The 15,626-nt window shown below is 49.7% G+C and overlaps 1 protein-coding gene across 2 annotated transcripts in view; it reads right to left on the bottom strand.

The window, feature by feature from the left end:
- Window positions 1-15,626, bottom strand: part of SLC22A23 (solute carrier family 22 member 23) — a 166,302-nt gene that overhangs the window by 14,949 nt on the left and 135,727 nt on the right. For both annotated transcript variants that reach the window (XM_058555356.1, XM_058555357.1), the window contains 2 exons: window positions 8,780-8,907; window positions 2,819-2,921 (listed from right to left, as the gene is read on the bottom strand). In XM_058555356.1, coding sequence (XP_058411339.1) covers window positions 2,819-2,921; window positions 8,780-8,907 — 231 coding nt within the window. The remainder of the gene's footprint in view (window positions 1-2,818; window positions 2,922-8,779; window positions 8,908-15,626) is intronic.

Here is a 15,626-nt window from a genome sequence, read left to right as displayed (position 1 = left end):
CAACTCAATATGTAACAGACAGCATGCTGTTACCATAAATGAATGTATGATGGAGTGAAATGCAAAGAGAAGACTTCAGAGAAATGACAGGCTCGTGCCCCTCATGGGGGTGCATGTTCACTCTGCTCTGCCATCAGTTCAGTAGAAAGGTGTGAGCATAAAAGAGTGGGGCTTTCTGTCCAAACACCGTCTCTCATGGGACTCTAGCCTGTAAGACAGAGTGCTCCCCGTGTGTCAGCTCATCTGATCCCACGTCAGACCCACTGCACAGATGGGCAAATAGGCTTAGAGCGGGAAGCAGCTCGCACACGGTGGCTCAGCTGCCAAGTGACAACTTCTAAGACTTACTGCCTGTGACTCTGCCTCTTCCTTTGGCACTCAGGGTTCTGGAAACTTGGGGATCCATCCAGAGAACTGCCTACTCAACCTATTCCTGCTACTGCTGGACAAACGCACTCTGAAGAAGCCAGTCAGAGGTCAGGCCCAATGAAGACATCTGGTCATGGAGACTTTGTTTCACTTTTTTTTTTTTGGGAAAGATTGGCCCTAAGCTAACATCTGTTGCCAGTCTTCCTCCTTTTTTCCGTTTTTCTCCTGAAAGCCCCAGTAGATAGTTGTAAGTCATAGTTGTACATCCTTCTAGTTGCTCTGTGTGGGACGCCGCCTCAGCATGGCTTGATGAGCGGTGTGTCAGTCCGCGCCCAGGATCCGAACCTGTGAATCCCGGGCCGCCAAAGCGGAGCGCTCGAACTTAACCGCTACACCACCAGGCCGGCCCCTCAATTCTTAATTTATCACTGTTTCCCTCCACTACACCGGGTCAAGCCCCTTTACTGCCCCACAGGATCATATAAACTTGCTGGGAAACGTGTGTCCCAATCGCTGCAGACAGAGTCCACTCTGGGAAACAGGAGTACATATGCGGCCGTGCAGCCCCAGGGAGGCTGCAGCAGCGATGATGCATTCCATGTGGGCTCTCCCCAGGGCGCGGAAGGCCCTTTTGATGTGGCCTGTGCGCTGCGAGAGCCCCTTCCTTACATCAGCACTTGGCATCCATCCCAGAGCTAAGACTTCCCCGCTCTTCCAGCCACCCTGCATGCTTTCATTAGCCCTTGAGGAGGCGTCAAGGTCAAATGCAACAGACCCCTGCCCCCGGGAGGAAGCGCTTCCACTTGGGAAATACTCAGCAGGGGACCTAGCTCCCCGTGCGATCGATTTATAATCTGGCAATGGATGAGATTAATGGAGTCTCCTGGGGTCTTAGGTGACCTTCCTGGCCTACTGAGTCTCAGGAAATCTTCCCCTTTTTGTTCTGGTGGACAGGAAGTCCTCTGACCACAACAGGTCATTTGAAGATAACAAAGCCAGGGAGATTGATTCCCGTCCCCCCAACAAAGAATCATTGAAATGGAAACTGGCCATCTCGTCTTTGTCACATTTTGGTTTTCTCCAAAATAAAAGTTGGAGAAGTCGCTCCACTCTTAATAGTCCCATTAGCCTAGCCAGCATCTGCCCAAGACTGGACAGCAGCGTAGTGGCTGTGCCTGGACCCAACTCTGAGCCAGGAGGCTGAGGCCTGAGAGCTCGGGCCCTGACCGACCGTGTGGCTGTGGTTGGTCGTTCCCTTGCCTGGGCCTGCGTATTCTCATCTGTAGGACAAGGGTGTAGGTGAGATCTGTGCTCTTCCTCACTTTGGCAGTAGAACCTTTTGTATCCTCTCCCAATTTAATCTGGAACCCCAATGGCAAGAACTGATGGAATGGAGCTGCTTGGATGGAAACAGCCATGGGGATGGCAGACCAGAGCCCTGACTCTGGGCCTCTCTCTTTACCTGACACCGTCCTGAGACCTTTCACGCATGAGTGCAAACCCTCTCCCCTCCATGACCTCTAACCCCAAATGAGAGTTAACCCCCACCTAGAGGACCTCTAACCCTGAACAAGCTTTATCCCGCCAGATAACCTCTGACCCTGAACAACAGTTATCTCCCCAGATGACCTCTGACCCTGAAAGAGGCCCCCCTTTGTGCAGTCAGGGAAGGGCAGGGTTATTGAGCTGTCAGTCAAAGCAGAAAAGACCTTCTAGGTGCACACTGAGCCCAGGACAGGCTGTCAGGGAACCGTGTGAGTGACGGGGATACACTGTGGAGCAGGGGCGGACGTGACAGACGTGCCCTGTAGAGCACATCCGGGCTGCACGCTGGGCTTCAGGCTGGCCCACCACAACCCGCAGCTGCCTTGGGGTCTGGGCCTCTGACTGGGGCTGGGCTGCAGGCGCCGGCTCTAAGTAGGGAGCAAGGCCACCTTGCAGTGCGGGCTGAGGAGACAGCCAGGCCCCACTGGTCTCAAATCCCCTCTCCTGTGCCAGTGCCTGGAAATTCCAACTTGGGAGCTCCTCCCCGCTGTGTTCCTGGAGGAGGTATATTCATCGGAAGGCACGTGGTGGGACAGCCCCGCTCACGGGATTGCCATGGATGTGACCCTGCTCTCTGACAGTCCATCCTAAGGACGCAGGTCTGTGTGGACTAGCTCAGGGCCCCCACCTGTGCAGCACGCAGGGTAAGATGACCTGCCTGCTGGGGGGAGGGGCGTCCATATCTCCCAGCACTTGTAACCAGTCAGGAAGCTCTGACAGGGCTTCTCAGACTTACCCAGGGCCCCTCAGCAAACAGCGGAGCCTGGCGGGCCAGAGGGCCCTGCGCAGCCGTGATTCAAAGTCCAGCTGGGGGTGGAGGAGGCCCTGCCGGCCTCTCCTCTAACTGCTGGCTCTTCCTGCCGCTCCCTGACCTCAGCCCTGCACACATTCCCCTGTGACTCACGAGTTCACACACAGGACCACGATGTTCTTCCACAGGTTCCGGGTTCCCACCACTTTCACAATGCAGACCTTCTTGGGCCTCCGGGAAAGCTCCTTCTCCAGCTCTGCAGAGAAAGAGAATCTGTGACCTCTCGGCAAGGCCCTCGACAGGCGGCCTCAGAGACAGCCCCGTTTCCCGACTTCAGGCATCATGAAAAGGGGAGATTTTTTTTCCTCTTTAAGGGAGGGGATAGGGTCTGGCCTTCAGAATAGAAAATGTGTTCACAGAGACTCTAACTTTGCAGGTCAGATTTCCTCATGGGGCCTGCAGGAAGCCAAGGCCCGTCAGGACACCTCTCCACGGCACAGTCTCTCTGCGGAGCCAGGTGGGGTACACAAATAAGCGATTAGTGTAGACTCATTCCACTTTGAGCACAAAACTAAAGGATGATTTTTCTAGGTTACTGAGGCACTCATCAGGCTCCAGGCAAATCAAAACAGGCAGTTCATTTCTTCGTGAGGTCTGATCTGTCTGCATCACCCACTGCTCGAGACCAGGAGAGCACATGCTGAGATGCCCCTTAACTCTGTGGGCAGAACCTACTGTGGCTGCAGCTGCTGCTTCTGAAACTACCCCTCAAGTGCACAAAGCTTCGAAAGAGAAATAAATAAATGAAGGAACATGTATGCATGTGTGTGTATACATACATATACACACACATACATTATGTGTATGTTTTAGTTAACAGTCAAAAGTCTCTGGGAGATGAACAAGGGAGACGACGTTTTAGCTCAAAGTGATGTGACCAACTACAGTTAGAGTTTCTGGTGAGGCTTAGACTAGCTTTGAAAGCCATTCTGAACAGACCCTGACAGCGTTCCAGTGCCACATTAGCAAAGTTAAGGGGTTTGCTGAAGTCCTGGTGTTGGCTTGGCAATTTAACAGGGAAGATCAAGGAAACGCCTCAGCCTCCAGGATCCCACTATGTCTGTGAGCAGAGATGCCACACATCAGCCTCCTGGTCCCCTCTCTGCTCTCCTGGCCGGGCACGTCCTTGAGGAGTAATCCCCTCCTGAGGAGCTAAAAGGGAAAAAGAGCCTGAACTAATCAGGTGGGTGGCCAGTACTCTTCAAGACCATCAAGGCCATGAGAAGCTGTCACAGAGCAGAGGAGACTGGGGAGATGGGACGACTACATGCCATCCTGGATGGATCCTGCAGCAGGAAGGGGTGGTTGACTGAAAGACTGGTGACAGCCAGATGAAGCCTGGAGTTGGTTAACGGTAGTGCACCAATGGCAGTTCTCGGTTGTGACAGATGCACCCAGGTAATACAAGATGTTAACAATGGGGAGATGTATGAGGGGTATTCACAAATTCTGTACTATCTTTGCAACTTTTTATAAACCTAAAATTATTCCAAAACAAGTTTACTAAAAATAAAAGAAGCAGTGGGGGTGGGAAGGCCCACTGAGGAAGCCTTTAGTGCTCGGAGGAAATAGGATTGCCTCAGGAGGAGCCCGGAGCAGCAGCTCCCTCAGGGGACTGTGTCCCCCTTCCTTCTTAGGGCCATTCTCATCCCTGGATGTCCCAGTTCTGCTCTCCTCTTCCACCTCCTTCCTTCCTCCCTCCAATGGCAGGAGGGTCACAAACCTCATCAGTTACAGTTTGAAGAAAAAGATGTTGCTTAACCATAAGGGTTTAAGAGTTGTTATTTAAAATTGTTTTTTGGATCAGTGTCACCAGCTGGGGCATAGAAGGGAGAAGGAAAAACCTTTCCTATGTCTGAGGGATACCCTGCCACCTGAGTGTCCAGCACTTTTTTCCTTCCCATTTTTAGGTGCAAAGATTAGTCTGTGCACAAGCCAGAACGGCTGGCATTTCGGCTGTCTATCCACACACCCCCTCAGCTCCTGAGGTCTTCCTGAACTTAATTTTTCCTCTGTAAAAACAGGCCTATTTGACTTAGAGATATCCTTTCCTATGGTTTCGTATGGTTAAAAAACTAGAAAACTTTTAAGGAGCATGGAAATGTTATGGTTAACAGATAATGCTGGATCCAGTGATCTGAGTATCCTCACTGTTGTAAAACTCATCAGGAATCAACTATAACAGCCACACTTGCTCACTATGGAAACCTTCCAAGAAGAAAATTTAAATGTCCATTAGCATGTTTATGTTAAAGGATTTTTTTTGTAATGTGGCCCAAACTTAACTCCTAATACATTATTGTCTTTAAAATAGATGTTGTTAAAGAAGCTGTAGCAATTCTAATTATGACCTGAGTTTTTTTATAGCATTAAACTCTAGAGCCCAAAGTCTAAAGAACTGACTGTAGTCTACAGAGGCAACTGCATTATTCTAAATGGAATCAAATTAACCTGTCCAGGGCTATTGATATTTTGTCTCTGTTACACACATCACCAGCCTGTCTGTCAACAACACAAGCTTCCTCAGCACTAGGTCTGTTCTTCAGCGACAAAAATCCACTCACCCAGTTCTGAGTCATAGGAAGCATTCGGTGACTTCTGAGACCCCTGAAGGTAAGTGAATACAAGAGGCCTTTCTATCTCTCTAGTTACCAGACAGAAATCTCCGGAACAGTCTAAAGTCCTTGCAGGTGGAAATAATTGCAGTAAACGGGCACTGAGAGTTGATGGGATCTGAGCACCAAGGAAACAACTGTTAAAAACGTTTCCTCTCTGTCCCTCTGCCCAAATTCTTCAACCCTCTTGATTTAGAGCCATTAGAAATATTTCAAAACAAAAACAAGTAGGGCCTATTTAATTTTGACAAGCTGGGCACCTCCTACTCCATCCTGTAGCCCCTTTCTGTCCTGCTCCTTTGCATTTCAGCTGATCTCTGTGATGTCTAACCAGGGGGCATGGGTCTGGCTAGGCCAGTGACTCCTTTCCTTACCACTGGAGGGCTGTCCTGGGCCTGGGAAGTCAGGCTACCCTGGTCTCCAAGAAGTTAGGAGGAGAGCGAGCAGAGAGGACAAGGAACTGGAGTGGGGGAAGGCCTGTGGAGAGGAAGTGTGCGGTGCATTCTGAGAGCCTAATGAACGCCAGAGCGTCTGCGAGAGCCAGGCAGAGGTGAGAAGGTCTCAGAGCGGCTTGAAGGACCTGGGGATCAGCCGGCAGGCCCTGGGAGGCCACTGAAGAGTTTCTGAGCATGTGGTAGTGTGAGGGGAAGGGTGGCAGTGAGGATGGAGTCAAGGCAAGTAAGAGCCCGAGGGAGAGACTAAGGTGCTGGCAGGCGGACTAGATGAGGCGATGGGAGGAAGGTTCCCGTCAGAAAAGCAAGTCTAGCCTAAGACAGTCGAGGTGGCCAGTTTATTTATTTTTTTTACTTTTTTATTTTTGTGAGGAAGATCAGCTCTGAGCTAACATCCATGCCAATCCTCCTCTTTTTGCTGAGGCAGATTGGCCCTGGGCTAACATCCGTGCCCATCTTCCTCTACTTTATATGGGACGCCGCCACAGCATGGCTTGACAAGTGGTACGTTGGTGCGCGCCTGGGATCCGAACCCAAGGCCACTGCAGCAGAGTGCACGCACTTAACCGCTACGCCACCAGGTCGGCCCCGAGGTGGCCAGTTTAGGTGAAACAGACACCTGTCTTCCCCCAAGCCCTGGGCCAACTTCTGCCACAGTGCTGTCATCAATGCGGGTGACAGCCACGAGTGAGCGAGACCCAGAGGCAGGTGTGAAATGTGTGCCCCAAGGAGTGACACCGAGATAACCCTCCGGAGCGGGGAGAGGTCACCTGTGTCTGCTGCCTTCCCCAGCCTCCCGCGGGGACACCAGCATAGAAATAGACACCAGCGAAACTCATAAGCAAAGAAAGGGGGAAAAACATGAGGGAAATTAACCTGTGTCATTAGGATGGAGAAAACAAGCTTTCCCAGATAATATTTTAACCCAAAAGCAGTGTAGAGTGGTGACTTAATTAGGGAAATGCCAGAAACAAATTATACTGTAAGACTTAAAAGCATTAACCTGCTAATGAGTGGAGAAGTTTGGGGAAGATAGCTGGACATTCCAAAATGAGCAAACGTGGCCGAAAAAGACAGCAGTGAATTCAGCATTCACTCGTCTCTGCACAGAAGCGTCGGTGTCTGTCTGCGCTCTCCCTCACTGCTCAGAGGCAGACAGTGAAGCTGCTTCTCCTAGAAGTGCTGGGTTCAAATCCCAGCTCAACTATTTACTAGCTGTGTGACCTCTGGCAAGATACTTCACCACTCTGTGCCTCAGTTTCCTCATCTGCAAATGGAGATGATTATAGTGCCTCTCTCACAGGATTGTCATGAAGAAATATGTTAATACATGTCAAGCATTTAGGACTAAATATTAAATCTAAGTTAATATTTGCAAATCATCTAGAAAAGTGACGGTAAGCACTCTGTGAATGTCATCTTATTGATTGTCGCTGCTCCTGGACAAGAAGGGACCGCAGACGCCTCTGTGCAGAGCACCAGCACTTAGTACTCCCCATGAAGGGCAGACCCAGCTCCCGCCCTCTTCACTCCAGCACAGCGAGGGCTCCGGGCTTCCTGACTTCTCTGCCTGTGCTGCCTGCTCTGCACACCAAGCCTGCCCCAGGTGGAGGGGGCAGTCTGGCTGTCCCCAGCTCTCGGGTCACGGGCACAGGCCAAGGCCAGGATGCCATCCTGGCTGAGCAGCAGCGTCTGGGGAACATCTGTTGACAATGAACCCCAGGTCTTCTGAATGAGGAGTCTAATGAAAAGCCTATGTAGGGACCGTGGAATAGGCGATTCTAGAAGCCCTTTCTGGCCAGCACACCCCACTTCACTGATTCAGATTTCCCATGTGTTCCTTTCCCATCGAGAATGGAGGCCTCAGGGCACGTTCTCCTACCTTGCTCAGGTCTCTGCTCACCCATCCCCTGGGCCAGGCTCCACCACCCTCCGCCCCGCCACTCTGCGGATTCTTCTCACGGCATTCATCCTCCTGACGCAGCATATGCTCATTTGTTCACTGTCTGCCTTTCCCTGCCTACCTGTGAGCTCCACGAAAGCAAGGCTTTCTCTGCTCTAGAAGAGTGCCTAGCACGTGGCGGGCGTTTAGTAAAATCTGCTGGATAGAATTTCAGGTCAGGGACGGAAATGTACATGTTTTTTCTGGGACAAGGGCCTTCAGATTATTTTCCTGGAAAATTTTGTGACCATAGTACTATCTATACCAGGTCTTCAGGTTGTGGCAGTGGCTCAGAGCTTGGGCTTCGTCTATCTGGGGATTCAAACGGAGGTCTGTACACCTCGTGCATCAGAATTTCTTCTAGTGCTTATGAAAAGCGCAAGTCCTTGGGGCTTACTCCCAATCTCTGGATCACCTGAGGGCAGCCCGGGAGGGGCCCAGGAGTCAGGATTTTAACAACCTCCTGGTGATACCTGTGGATCCCCAGCCTGGAAGGCCCAGTCTAGTTTGTGGCGATGCTCCTGATACACACGAATTCTATGCATCTGGACCACTACACACAAACACTTCACTTTTCCACTTCAGTTGCCCAACAAATAGGTCATGACAGAAATAGATAAAGGAAAGTCATACTTGGGAAAAGAGAGGTGGTGAGGGCCAGCCACACCCCATGCCAGGACTCTGCCGGCATTTAGACCTGGCAGGCAGGCAAGGCTGTGTGCCAGACCTGGGTTTCAGCCCTCCCAAATATTCCCCTGACGATCAGGTGCTGATCAGGCTCAGGCCTCACTTCTGGGTTTGGACAGGCTCTGGGGGCACCACAGTATGTGAGACTTGATCAGAAAAGAATCCAACACCCAGACGGTGGAGAGAGTCTCAGTTCACTCACATTCCTAGTCTAGCTGCAGACCAGCCATCACAGGAAGTCAAACAGCTAGCTGAGGCAGCTGCTTGCTAAAACAAAACCCACCCACGCACCAGGGACTGTTCCATGGGGACTCCTAGTCCAGGACAGGGCCACAGGTTGAAGCGGACATGTACTCACCGGCCATCACCCCTTTGATGTCACTCTCGGGGCTCATGCAATTCTTCTGTGTGAAGTGCAGGATCAGCTTCTTCGCAGACTCAAACTGCTGGGTAGCCATCAGCCACCGGAGGGACTCGGGGAATATCCTTGAAAGATACAAAGGGAAGCGGTGAATGTCTTCCATTCGGCAGGGCATCAAGAAGCACGGCTCCCTCAGGGGCCTGCAGCCGCTGCATTCAAGTGGCATTCCCTTTATGCCCACGCTATGGAGGGCTGAGGACTGCTCAGGATTCTCCTTAGCCAATCAGGAGAGAGAAGACTGCAGGCACTGGAATGTTTCTAATTTTGTTTTAGAAAGTGTAAAAACTGAGATTTTTAAACTGTGGCAGATAGGAACAACATCCTACCAACTGTGTCATGAAATCAGTATATACTTTTCAAAATATCAGGGATTTCTAAAGCATGCTTAAGCAATTCATCGAAGGGCTGCTTTTGTTATATTGTCACAAAAAACAAATATTAATAAAATGATTTTAAGTCTAAACAAATGCCCCCAATACTAGCAACCTGATGTTTATTTTCAGGTTTTGAACATTTGAAGGCTCGCTTTCACAGGGCTGACCCACAGAATTACCTTCACCTTGCTGCTAACTGCATGTCACATGTCCCTGCGATGATGCCATCACACAGTGGTTTTCAAGTTTTATTGTCAACAGATGCCTTGTTTGTTTGTTTGTTCTTAGGATGAAATCTTATGAGGAGCCCCAATAGAAAAAGTCCCCCAAACCCATGTTTTATTATCAATGCATTTTGTAAGTTTACATTTATGACAATATTTACAAGTCAGTCCAAGAGCACAATGTGCCTGTTTGGAGCAGGGGTCAGCTCACCTTTTCTGTAAAAGTCCAAACAGTCAATATTTTATGGGCCATACGGTCTCTGCCATACCTCCTTAACTCCGCCTTGTGCACAAGCAGCTACAGACAACACACACAGGAGTGGGTGTGGCTGTGTTCCTGAGAACTTCATTATAAAACAGGTGGCACACCTGATTGGGAGAAGCAAAAACTGGAAACCAAAGTTCAAGATGACAGTCGTAGGCTTTGTCAGCCCGGTGCTCCAGTGATCACTGATTTTTACTTCAGTTACATAGTATCAAGGAGTTATGACTGATGCTGATAAGAAGTTAACACTGTAACGACCCAGTGCCTGCCCTACAAGCTCAGGAGAGTCTCTAAAGTAATCCAGAAGCTGGAAAAAGTTATTAGTGGTAACTGTTTATTTCAGTCACATTACTAATGATATCTAGTAGCTGCTGTCTTTTTCCTACCTATTTGAACAAAAATCAAGTTTCTATTTGCTTGTGACGGTATTTTGCAGAAACAGCCAGGCAGGTTCTCACTGAATTCCGTGGTACAATTGGGATGGTCTGATCTGAATGTTAATCCCTGCCAGGAGACCTGGGAGACTTCTCAAAGAGGTAAAAGCCACCCTCCTGTGCAGCGGCATGGAGGCACAGGGGGCCCACGTGCTGATGCAGAGGAGGTGTGGCCCAGGCGTTAAGACAGACACAGAGAGTCTCCTCTCATTACATAGAGGAGCCCAATTGGAAAGCCACTAAAACATATGTTTCAAATTGTAGAAGCTAATTTTCTTTTCTTTTAATAATCAAAGTTAATGTTTGTTTTACTGGCCTCTAGTTTTTACAAATTAATTTTGAATAATATAATTCAAGCAAACAGAAACATTCAGAATATTACATAACAGACATCAATATTATATAGATATTAACATCTTGCCATGTTTTTATCCGATTTTTTTTTTTTATAAGGAAGATTAACCCTGTGCTAACATCCGACGCCAATCTTCCCCTTTTTTTTGCTGAGGAAGACTGGCCCTGGGCTAACATCCGTGCCCATCTTCCTCTACTTTACACGGGACGCCGCCACAGCATGGCTCGACAAGTGGTCCGTCGGTGCGAGCCCAGGGTCCAAACCCGCGAGCCTGGGGCCGCCACGGCGGAGCGCGTGCACTCAACTGCTACGCCACTGGGCTGGCCCCAGATCTTTGTTTTATAATGAAATAACCTAGCACAAATGCTAAACTCTATAGCTCTCATCTATATTATTTCCATCTTTTTGATCTATTTGGGTTTCTTGTCTTTTTCCAATTTCTTGAGATGGACACATAGATCATTAATTCTTCTTTTCTCATAAATGCATTTCAGACTTCAAATTTTCATCTAGGTATCATCTTAGCTACATTCACCAGTTTTGATATGTAATTCTTGCTGTCATTTGATTCTAAATATTTTGTGATTTCTATCAGGATTTCTCCTTACCTATGATATATATATACACACACACATAACATTTCCAAACATACAGGCTTTGAGATGGGCTAGTGGTGGGGTTGCAATCTCGAGTCATTAATTTTTAATTTTATTAAATCATTATGAGAAAACAGTCTGCATTACTGGGCTCGCTGGTACTCCTTGGGACCGGCTTTGTGACACAGGATATGATCCATCTTTATACATCTTCCATTTATTCATGCAGGGTTCCATACACAGGCATTAAATCAAGCTTACTCTTTGTGTTGTTCTTTCTCTAATCTGTCTGATCAAGTTGTCAAGCTCTGAGAAGTGGGTCAGTCTGCTCCTTTGACTAGATTTTAGGTCCTGATTTGGGTTGAACTCTCCTCGCACGGGCTGTTCTGAGCAGCAGGCCCCCCGGTGGGTGATGGCAGGGCTCTCGGTGTTGATCAGAGGCACTTCTACGAGCAACACTGGAGAGGCTGGCTGGAGAGACTCAGGCCAGCCGAGAAGCGTCTCTGATTTCAAGATGCCCCATATGACGACCCACAGCGTGGCAGGCCACCTGCCACTGCACTTGACTACTGGGCTCAGCAGCAGTGTGGAGCCTTGCTGGCTCTCCGTGGCCATGGCTTGAGTGTGGCGCAGGAGCGGGTAGACTGTGGCGTGCTGTCCAGTGGGGGAGCAGTGCAGGCCTCATCGCCAACACCAGCGCCATGCTGCCACCTTCTTCACAAGACACAGGGACAAGCAGTTTGAATGGACTTAGCCACTTCAGGAGAATCTCTTTAAAAGGTCTCTCAGAAAACCATTTAACGGGTAGATCTGACAGCACAGGTTGTCTTGCGGGTAGTCTCTGAAGTGTAAAATAAGCGATACAACACCTGAAAGTTTTGAGTCCTTCTAAAATAACTTACATCAAATGTTTATGGAACTAACTCCACAGCAGGGAATGGATTTTGAAAATCAAGACCGTAAACAAATGCAGTGCAGGGAAGAAGAAGTCCAGAGGGCAGGAGGCGCAAGGGGAGCCAGCCAGCTCCACCTCCCCCAGGGCGGGATCCCCTGACACCCAGCGCTGCTGGCTCAGGGCGAGTCAACAGGCAAGGGAGTGTCACCCGCCACAGCCACAATGGTTTCCTGTCCCGGGAAAGCCCCAGTCCTCTTCCTGGATCCATCCTAAAGCTCTACCTGCAGGGAGGGGCGGGGGTGGGGGAACTGCGGCAGTGCTCGTTAGACAGTGTGATCCCCGAGTGGGAGGTGAGACAGCTCCAGGAAAACACAGAGTGACGGATGTGTATTTGATGTCATTTTGTCTTCAAGGTAAAGCCCTGCATTATGAATAAAAGGCTGACATTTTTGTTACTGAAATCCCATCAGTCTGGGCATTAATCCCAGTGAGGACAGTGCTCACTCTTGCCAGGACCCACAGAGCCCTCGCCCTTTAGAAGAGTCTCCTTTTCCCAGGTTTCCAGGCCGCAGACAGAGACCAGAGTGCCACAGGGAAGGCCTTATGTGTAGCTGGGCAGCACTCGGGCCTCAGGGATGCTGCCCTGCCCCTGAGTGGCTTGTCACCCTCTATCACTTGTTTTTGTCACCCCTAAATTATGCCTAAAGACAAGAGAGTTTAGATAACTAAAAATTGATAAAAATAAATAAATGGCCTTAAGAGAAATGATAATGAGCAAATTTCTTCCTAAAGAATCTTTGAGAATTGCAAAGCCTGTAGAAAAGGCCTCAAGGCTAGCACCATTCACAAAAGCATGCGGGATCTGAGGATCTAAGAAGTGGGGGTGGCCTCTTCTGGAGCTCACACATTCATTTGGTCACCAGGTCATTTTTTTCTAATATGTACTGAGCACTGTCACTACAAATACATCCCAGATGGATACATCCCTGACCTCAAGGAAACTAAGAGTCCTGTAGAAGGAGATCTCTGTGAATAAATAGCTAGATAGATAAACAAAGTAAGTAAACGCACACCCTACAGATTTACAAGTGATTTGGATAGAAGCCCAGACAGTATGGACACAATGGGGGCTACAGAAGAGAGCCGGCAGTTCTAGGAAGGGGCACAGGGGACGGCCAGGGAAGGCTTGTAGAGGTGGCAGAATGCTCGGACTATCTGGGGAGATGAGCAGTGCTGGGCAGAGCGTGCTGTGGGGCGCATGTGGGGACAGGACCCAGAGGGCCACTGTGCAACAGCACGTGGTGTTCGGGGCACGGCAAGCTGGTACAACTAGAGTGCTGGATATGAGATGAGGAGAGAGGAGGCCAGGGAAGAGAGGCAGGGCCCAGGCACTGGAGGATCCTGAGTGCTACAGAGTCTACTAAGCAGCAGCCGTCAGACCAGAACGAACCGCAATAAAGCAATAGCGCTTTCCCAGGAGATTTGGCTATGAGATAATGGGCAGACTCCCATTAGCCACACAACCCTGTTTCCAGTGGTAAACACCTTCCCCATGGCTGGATTTACAATCCTCAGGCACTGTTCTACACATTTCCAAGTATTTAATTCTTTCAAGCTCACTATGTAGTAGTAATAGGAGCCCCATTTCACAGGTGGGAAAACTCAGGCAAAGAGTTCAAGCACATCATCCAGATTCCAGAGCTGTTAAATGGTGGAGCTGGATTTGAACCCAGGCAGGGTGACTCATCCTTCACCTCAGTGGACACAGCAGAGAAACAAACCCCATGTGCCTGCACGGCACGCAGACGACTGAGGCTTGGGAGGTACTGCTCTAGCGATACTTCCTCAGGTGTCCAGAATGCCACACACCCAAAGGGCGCACATATGGAATACTGAGGTCTCACGATGCTCTCTATGGATTTAAATTTGCTGCAAAGTCATAAAGAACTCATTGGATTGTCGGCCTGTGAGAAAGCCCAGAGATGGCTATTCTAGTTTAGATAATGTGCAGTGGCCACATTAGGGGAATTTAATGAAATCTCTCCCAACAAGTACATAATGTAATAATGACAGGCAAATTAAAAAGCCGCCAACAGCCCAGGACCCGGGAGGGACGTAGCTGAACCTCAGAGAAATCAACCATTTGGACAAAAATAAAAGAGCATGGTAGGCCGCACCTCCTGGTGCATCCTCACGTGTGAGTGGTGAGACATGACCTTGAGGATGAACCTCCACAACCATGAAAGGTAACTGGACGCAAAAGCCACAGGGGCTTCTCTGGGAGATAGCCTTGCAGTTGGCTGCTAGAAGCAGCTGTGGCGATGGGAAAAGGAAGTGGTCCATGGAGCCAAGAGCAGAACAGGAAGCTTCGAAAGCTGGAAGTATTTAATTCTTTCAAGCTCATTATGTGGTATTATTATTATCCCTCTTTTACAGATGGGAAAACCAAGGCACAGAAAGTTCCAGCACGCTGCCCAGATTACACAGCTATTAAGCGGCAGAGCTGCATTTGAACCCAGACAGCCTGATTTGAGATTTTCAGGCTGGGATTGCTCTAAGCTAGGAAGTTCAAGGAGCCCCAGGGCTTCTGCAGGAAGGATATGGGCAAAACTAAAAGTCTCTCCTGGTCCTGCTCAAGTCCTAACCCCCTGCAGGAAGTGAGGGGCATGGTAGGGGCAAACGGAGAGCAGTGCCGGGCTGAGGGCTCGCCTCTTCCTGCTGAGCTCACGGGTCTGACGGACCTCCCACCCAAGGCAGAGGACGAGGAGTCCTCGGGCCTTCTCCAACAGATGTTCAGAATGGTTAGAAGATCCACCACTCCTGTTCACAATCCCAGAATCCAAAAGGTTCTGAAATCCCAACACTTTTTCATTTAACTAACTTGGCAACGAAACCTGAGAAAGCTGAACTCACTGGAGGCAGACCTGGAGCTACGGGACCTCCCGTGAGCCGCCTGCGGCTTCAGGCATCGCTCCTCACGAGGAGCACGGACACCTCACTGCAGAAACATCCCGTATCTGAGGCCCAGCAGCGAAAGCCTGTGGCGGGGGTGCGACGCTATCCAGCATTTCGGATAGGCGATGGCGTTGCTGCCTGTGGACGGCGCACACGGCTGCGGGCGGTGCGGGCAGCGCTCTGCCTGGCTCACCAGATGTCCCAGTTGGAGGCGGGAGCATCACCAGCAGTGAGTTACAGCTGAGCAAACTCGAGTCGAAGACTTTAGCTACGAAATTAATTTTTAATCAAGCAAATCATAGATACATCCATTCTCTACTTAAAAATTAAAATATTCCAGAGAAGACAAAAGCCCTCCTTGACTTTTTGCCACAGTCCTGGCACCCCTGCTCCCCTCTTCCCCACTAGGGGCTAATCCCTCACCCAGTGGGTGCATATCCTTCCAATCACACTCCGGGCACCTGTACACCCATATATCTCAGTGCCCCCTTCACTGTATCACACTGCCCCCACTTCCAGTAGAAAATGACAGTTTTACTCTCAAAAATTCCCTTCTTTCCAGACTGGCACACATTTGCCCATCCGGTGGTCTGGAGACTGTCAACCCTAAGTGCTATGCACAGTGGTCTCTATCCTGAGGTCCTGGACAAAACCCACACTAACTTCCTACCTGTGAGCTGAGGACC

The sequence above is a fragment of the Diceros bicornis genome, chromosome 14, assembly GCF_020826845.1.
Source record: "Diceros bicornis minor isolate mBicDic1 chromosome 14, mDicBic1.mat.cur, whole genome shotgun sequence".
NCBI classification, from domain to species: Eukaryota; Metazoa; Chordata; class Mammalia; order Perissodactyla; family Rhinocerotidae; genus Diceros; species Diceros bicornis.
The sequence above is the reverse complement of the archived record's forward strand: the minus strand, read 5'-3'. Positions and strand labels throughout refer to the sequence as shown.